An 8,201-nucleotide genomic window follows, 5' to 3' on the forward strand; every position below is an offset into this window, starting at 1 on the left:
AGCGGTGGTGGTGGGAGCCTCTCCTGCCTCCTCAGCAGTGCTAAGGATGTCCGACTGCAGCTTAGGTCTTCTCTCCGCTGGCAAGTGGACATCCCCTGAGGGCTGCCAGGCTTCCAGAGGAATATCTGATTGCCAGCTTAGGCCCAATCCCCCGGAGAGCAGGCCTCAGCCAGCAGATGGTCATCCCCCGAGGGGTCCCAGACTGTGAGAGGCCACATGCCGGACTGAGGGCGCCCCCCCCCCCATCCCGAGTGCACAAACTTTTGTGCACCGGGCCTCTAGTAATATTAATAACTTATTTGTACATAAATGCTATAAACTTGTTAATATATACATATACATAACATTTTGAACCTCACTATGATAAAATTTGAATCTATATATATATCCATTTCTTTCCTCAGATTTGAGAAAAATTTGGCCATTTATTTCTTCAAATATTCTTTCTGGCCCTTTCCTTTTTTTGGACTGCCATTATGCATATGTTAATACTCTTATAGTATTACACATTTCTCTGAGAGTATGGTTTTTCTTCATAATTGTTTATTTCTGCTTTTCAGACTGGATTTCTCAACTCACCTGTCTTAAAGTTCACTGATTTTTTTCCCTACCAGTTTAAATCTGCTACTGATCCACTTTGATGAAATCTTTATTATTTAATTTTATTTTCAAATCAAGAATTTCTATTAGTTTTTTGAAATCTATACTTTTATTGGTTTATCTATTTAGTGAGACATTGCTCTCATACTTTCCTTAATTCAGTGGTTCTCAACGTTCTGGCCCTTTAAATACAGTTCCTCATGTTGTGACCCAACCATAAAATTATTTTCGTTGCTACTTCATAACTGTAATGTTGCTACTGTTATGAATCGTAATGTAAATATCTGATATGCAGGATGGTCTTAGGCGTCCCCTGTGAAAGGGTCGTTCGACTGCCAAAGGGGTCATGACCCACAGGTTGAGAACTGCTGCTTAATTTGTTAGACTAGGTTTTCTTTAGTTCTTTGCTTTCCACCAGTTTTCATATAGTGGGGAATTATTAAAGATAGGAAGTTTGGGTAAAGAGCATCCACAAAAATGTCATATCTCAGCTCCTGGTGGAAATGTTATATAGGAAGTTTGGGTAAAGAGCATCCACAAAAATGTCATATCTCAGCTCCTGGTGGAAATGTTATGTTTCTACATAGAAATATAGCTGGAAGTGTGTGTGTGTGTGTGTGTGTGTGTGTGTGTGTGTGTGTGTGTCTCTCCCAGGGTTATTCAGCTTTATCTGTAACTCAGTAGGTGCACCAAATGTACCACAGATGAATCCTTGTTTTCCAAATTGCCTAGACAACTTAAACAGCTCTCATTTTGATTCTCCTCTGTCTTACTTCTGTTTGTTAATTATTAACACACTCTCCAACCCCACAACTACATGTTAGAGTCTTTGGAATGAACTCATGGTGACGTCTAAGGTCTCTAAAGGATAAATGATTTTTTCCAGAGAAAATAGACACTCTTTCAAAAATGAATGGAGGCTTTCTCACAAAAAGTAAGACTTTGTAATTGTTTTATAGTGTTTAATGAGAGTTCACAATATACCAGGCTCTTTTTTGAAAACTTTATAAATATTAACTTATATGCACCTCATAACACTGTGTGAAGCAGACACTATCATCATCTCCATTTATAAAGAAGGGAACTGAAGTGCTGAGGGATTATAGCACTTGTAACCATTTTCACATGAATTTCAGGAAGTCGTGTTGATGTGGGGCAGCACAACTTTTATAACCTCCCAGCTTGTTTCCTTTACCCCCTCATGATTCTGCCTGAATCTCTTCTGCTGAAGACGTCTACACTTTCAAGAAGACATAGCCCCAAGTAATGTAAACACATTAGTGCTCTGCCTTCACAGACTAAGCTCGGTCTCTACAGTCTAATTGCTTCTACTGTAAATGACTGGGGTGGAAGACTCACATTGCTCTCTTGAGCACCTAGTCCCCTGGCACCTTCATGTATGTATAAATCCCTCTGGTTCACAATCATTGGCCTCTAACATCCCAACATTACTCTGAAATCATTATAGTTACCAGTCTGCATGCCAAAGGCTCTTAGTGTTCTTTCATTGATCTTAATGTAAAGTTTTATCCATTTTACTAAGTGGCCTTATTTCACTGGCATATTACTCTGAGCCTACAACAATGGTTAAGGATAAACCCCCAAGCTAAAATGTTGTCTATGGTGAGTATGATGATTCTTTCTTGGAGCTGCTCAGCATTTACAGAGTACATTTTTCCTATCTGTCCTCCCAACAGTATCCCTGTGTGACAGGTTGGAGAATATTTTATAATCCTCACCTGATAATTACCTTCTTCTTATATTTCCAAGCCTCTAGAGAACTTAAATCTTTGTGACCAGACAGTAAGTACGAACTTCAACAGCATGGATTCTGCTTTTCTTTTTGAGTGGGACTAACAATTTGAGGATCATACGTGAAGTTGTGTTATTTTCTTTGAAGAGCAAGGTAAAGTTCTAGCTCAGTTCTATGATCTGTTTAGATTATGGTATTACTATGCTATGTTAAGTTACAAGGGCAACGTCTTCCTATGAGTTTTTCAGAGTTTAATATCCCAAGTGTTACTTTTCTCATGCTTCCATGCTGTTTAACTAGAGTCCAGATGTTACAACAACCTCCATTAATCAGGAAAATGGTGATATTTTTGCAAATAACAGAGAATGGTATTTTTTCTTATCATTTAAAATTCCTGTGTTTAGGAAAGCACTTAGAAAATGGTGAACACCAAATAAATCTTTGTTGAGGCAATGAGTGAACAAATAAATAAATGAATGGGTGAGTGAATCACTGAATGAATTGTTTATTGCACCTGTTTATTAAATACATTCTGAAGTTCATGGTCCTGTATTATTAAAACATATTCTCATGTGTAACTTTGTACAAACTTTCCCAAGGCTCCTGACCAAATGTTTTAGACTTTTTTAAACAAGGAATCCATAGCAAAAGGCATGATTTACATTGTCACCCAGCACACACAAACACATACACATGTACCAGAAACAAAACTTTCATAAAGCCCTATTTATTTTTTCACTTGCAATGCATGTTTGCTTTATAATCTTTTCTATCTTAAATGAACTCAAATATTCAAAGTACTGTGTGTGTCAGGAATTATTGCTAATAATTGTAAAATATTGTTCTAGGACAATTTGTGTTAAATTAATTCTCCAAGACTCAGTTCACTCAAAACAAATTCATGGAGAGTTTATTTGCTGAAGATTTGATGAATATAACAAATTTATTGATTCAACAAAAAGGTGTTTCATAGATTATTCTTCTTGATTATCTATATATATAAAAGGCTAATATACTAAGTGTCCCTCCTACTGTCCGACCGGTTGCTATGATGCACACTGACCACCAGGGGGCAGACGCTCAATGCAGGAGCTGCCATGACATGTACTGGCCTTTTACAAAGAAACGGCACCGCGGACCTGGCGTCAACAAACCAACACTCAGCTTCTCCCAAGTGGGACACAGGCCCCGCTACCACCCCAGAGTGACAGCCCACCAAATCGCAGCCAATGCTGCCAGACCCCATGGTGCAAAATGTGGCCCACAGCCCAGCCCAGCCCGGAAACGGTCACTGTGGGCACCAGGTAATGACTTCAGGTAGCAGCGCCTGGCTTCCTCTCCTGAGCGACCAGCCTCCTTGCAGTTTCTTCAGCCCAGGAACACGGCTTGCTTTATAGCCAGGTGCAAACATTTCACACTTTAACCAAATGTCTGTGAAGTGTTTTCCCATGCCTCATCTCATTTGATCCTCACAGAAGTTCTGGAGTAGGTAGATAGGAGACTCGGTAGAATGCTATTTTCTTTTCATTTGGCAGAAAACGGAGATTTAGAAAGTTTTGAAACTTGGTCTGACTGAAAAGAAGTAAGAAATGGTGGACCTTGACTGATAATAAGTAAGAAATGGTGGACCTTGAAAATGACTTCAGGTTTTCTCACTGCGCAGAATATAGTCAAACACTGCTGCGGTTAAATATTTTACCCTTTGTTCTCCCTGTGTGATCTACAATAATAATCTGCTTCATGTTGATATTTACTGCTGTGTTGCTGACAATTACCCAAAAGAGAAGTTGGGGTGCTTGACTGGGATGGAAAAAGTTTAGCTAAATCAGAAAGCAAGTCTAATTAAACAAGTTTATTCTGTATATATAAAAGGCTAAGTTAACTCGCACATGCACGATGCATATAAAGCTCTCACTGGCGCCAATCACATGTGTGTGCTTCGATCTGTCATTGTCATCATGAATTTGGTTGACACTTCTATTATAGAGAAAGGGTGAATAGCAATATTAAAATATTTCTTCTAATTAATTTCCTTTCAATGTGCACAAATCTGTGCACCAGGCCACTAGTATTCCTATAAATACACGTGTATTTCTCTTGTTATTTTAATATAGTTTACTGAGTATATACCCAGGTGAATTTAAAGAGAACTATTGACATTACCTATATTGAGTAAATGTGGAATCTATTATAAAATATATATTAATGAAGAATATATTCTATGAAAATAGTAATGAAATACATGTAAGTTCTGTTTCTCTTAGATTTTTTCTTCTAGTCTCAGAGCATTTATCTTTGTAGAAGTTGCTTATTCTCTTGTTCAGCATTATTTTTTACAGATCTACTTTCATGTAGAAATAGCAATCATTTCTTCACTAGCTCATTCACCCAACAAAAATTAATTGATAGTTGCCATGCACTTTGCTAGGCACAAGGATACAAAGAGGGGTTTGAATCTATATGAACTAGGACAATAGTACCTGGCATGAAAGGCAATATGGCTACCCATTACATTGCTGGCATTATTTTGTTAGGGTCAGAAAGACATTGTCTATAGGACACATTTACTATCTAGTTGAAAAGACAAAACTTCAAAATCCTTCAATATCTACTCCTTACTCCCCACCATCTCTCAGCTCCCATATCTCCATCTCACCTCAGGTTTCCTTTTCTTAACTTTTCCAATGGCCCATTCTGGGCCTGAGTTCTTAGGAGGGGTGCCCTAAATAATGGCTTGGCCTGGAGTAGTCACACTGGAGGTGGTGACAAGTGAATGAACTCAGGATACACTTTGAAGGTAGAGATATAAGATGTGCTCATGAACTACAAGTGAATTGTGAGGGAAAGAGCTCTGAGGCTGGATAATTCAGGTATTAAGGGAGTCTATGTTGAAGACTTTATCAGGCTTGATCAGATATTTAGCCTGGATTCTGAAAACTGTGGAGGCTATTTTATAATGAGATTATGTAAGTGGGTGAAATAATCAGTATAGCCTTTAATAGTCTGCTCTTGCAGAAACCATACCATGAAAAATGCCATCTCAAAATTTGTATCTGTAATTATCCCTGGAGCTCAGCCCCCAATTTTTTATTAACATTTGTAAAAATAGTGTGTATGTTTAAACAAATTTGGATTTAAGTTATGAAGTCACTCATTCACATAAGTTTCTTTAGTAATGTGATTCCAACCATTTTGTTAGGTTTCTTTTGATACTTTCTTTGAACCATCTTATATACTACTACTATTAATAATAATAATATTCATTTAATAAAAGTAAAACTTATGGTTTATTGCATGCTAACTATGTATTAAGCAGTATTCTGTGTGATTTAAACATGTCAAATCATTGAGTTCTCCAGATTTGCAAGATTCTATTATCATCATCCCTATTTTTCATTGAGGCCCACCTGGCAAGTGGAAATGCAGGAATTGAATGACCCCAGAGACCATGTTCTTTACCAACATAAGATGCCGCCTCTTTATAGAGAGTGCACCTTTTAAAATTGCTGTAGGAATTTTGTGACAAAGTAAGAGTAGGAAACACATGCCTTATTTATTTATTTATTTATTTATTTATTTATTTTTGGATGAAGAAATTCAAGGTCAGGGACACTTACATTGCTCCCCAATGGAGGCGATGAGTATCTTCCTCCATTCTCTGCTACTTCCCTCAAGAGGTTGAAGAAGAGGTCTGAATGGTCACAGTTTTAAGATTTTTACACTTTTGGGGGTGGGCATATCTTTCAAGGGGCAGTTTTCTCTGAGGAGAGAAAGGGAAACTATTCTTTCTTAGATCTCAGATGGATCACAATTGCTTAAATGATAATCTTCACAGAACTTCACATCCAGAAAGGCATTGGCACATCATTTTTCTCAGGTAATTAACTAATAGGACAGCTGGGAGATTAAATGAGGTATTATTCTCATACTACCTGGCACATGGTAAGCGTTGCATTAATATGAGTGTTACATGGCTCAGGGATGACCAAGTAATTGAGAGAGAAAGCAGAAACTTTCAACCTAAATAAAAATAAACAGTAGATATTTTGAAGAAAAGGTCATTTGGAATATCTGAGTGAAGTCAGGAACTAATAAATGTGTGCATACCCTTACAAATTGAAAGATGGAGGTCAGAAGATGCAGTCTCTTGGTTATTGGCAACCCTGTGTAGGGAGCGGCTATAGGGTTAAGCCTCAGACTGACCTGTTGGTAAAGCCACAAACAAGTCCCAGCTTAAAGGGCACAGCACTCTTAGCATAATTAGGCTTGACCTTATGACGCTCCCTAGATCTTATCTGGGTAGCTAATGGGCTGAGGGAAATGTAGCAAGTGCTGCCAAAATAAGTGAAACTCACAAGAACATTGTAACTATGGTGACCACTACCTTGTTTACCTCTGGCTATAAAATAAAGGCTCAGCTTGCCGTCTGGATCTCTCTCTGTGGCCTCAGCCAGGCACAGGAAGATCCACCTAGACCAGTGATGGCGAACCAATGACACGCGTGTCAGAGGTGACACGCGAACTCATTTTTTTGGTTGATTTTTCTTTGTTAAATGGCATTTAAATATATAAAATAAATATCAAAAATATAAGTTTTTGTTTTACTATGGTTGCAAATATCAAAAAATTTCTATATGTGACATGGCACCAGAGTTAAGTTAGGGTTTTTCAAAATGCTGACACGCCGAGCTCAAAAGGTTTGCCATCACTGACCTAGACCCAGCTTATTCTCTTTGTTTGTCTTTTCTACATCCCCGAACCCTTGGCTGTGCTGGCCTGGTACAACCCTGCACTGGTAATGGCATCATGGTGACATTGGTATGCTGTGAGCCATTTCCCATGCATTAGTAATTTATCCATTTTGCTTCTCTTGTTTTGACAGGTGAAATACAATTTCAAAATGACCTCCATGGAGAATAGCACAGAGGTGAATGAATTTAGATTCTTGGGACTGACCGACACCCCAGAGTTACAGATCCCCCTCTTCATAATATTCACTCTTATATATCTCATCACTCTCATGGGAAATCTTGGGATTATCATGTTAATTCTGTTGGACTCTTGTCTCCACACTCCCATGTATTTTTTCCTCAGTAACCTATCTCTGGTAGACTGTGCTTACTCCTCGGCTGTTACTCCCAAGGTGATGGCTGGGTTCCTCACAGGGGATAAAGTCATCTCCTACGGGGGATGTGTTGCTCAGATGTTTTTCTTTGTGGCTTTTGCCAGTGCAGACTGTTTCCTATTAGCTGTCATGGCTTATGATCGCCATGCAGCGGTGTGTAAACCCTTACATTACACCAGCACTATGACCACCAGGGTGTGTGCTCAAATGTCCCTAGGCTGCCATGTCTGGGGCTTGGTTGAATCCGCCATCCACACTGGATTTACCTTCTGTCTCTCCTTTTGCCGTTCCAATGTGGTCCATCACTTTTTCTGTGATATCCCTGCAATCCTGGCTCTTTCATGCTCTGACATCTACACAAATGAGATTGTGCTCTTCATCTTAGCAGCTTTCAATGTCTTGTTTGCCCTAACAGTTATTCTGACCTCCTATCTATTCATATTCATTGCCATCCTGAGGATGCGCTCAGCAGAGGGACGAAAGAAAGCCTTCTCTACCTGTGCTTCTCACCTCACTTCTGTAACCATATTCTATGGAACTGTAATCTTCATGTACTTACAACCCAGTTCTACTCACTCTATGGACAATGATCAATTGGCATCTGTGTTCTATACAATAATAGTCCCAATGTTGAACCCTATTGTCTATAGTCTACGGAATAAAGAGGTTAATAATGCTTTCAGAAAAGCCATTAAGAAGATGAAGGTCCTGCTCAGCACATAG

The 8,201-nt window shown here is 38.8% G+C and overlaps 1 protein-coding gene across 1 annotated transcript; it reads left to right on the top strand.

The window, feature by feature from the left end:
• Nucleotides 1-7,262: 7,262 nt before the first annotated feature.
• LOC102442370 (olfactory receptor 5B2-like) lies at nucleotides 7,263-8,201 on the top strand. Its single transcript, XM_014458441.1, has one exon. It carries the CDS (start codon nucleotides 7,263-7,265, stop codon nucleotides 8,199-8,201), a length of 939 nt encoding a protein of 312 aa, XP_014313927.1.

Source organism: Myotis lucifugus, unplaced genomic scaffold, assembly GCF_000147115.1.
Source record: "Myotis lucifugus unplaced genomic scaffold, Myoluc2.0 scaffold_97, whole genome shotgun sequence".
NCBI classification, from domain to species: Eukaryota; Metazoa; Chordata; class Mammalia; order Chiroptera; family Vespertilionidae; genus Myotis; species Myotis lucifugus.

Bases quoted from the DNA above. Each gene is read 5' to 3' on its own strand.
- LOC102442370 (XM_014458441.1), top strand. From the start codon at position 7,263: ATGGAGAATAGCACAGAGGTGAATGAATTTAGATTCTTGGGACTGACC.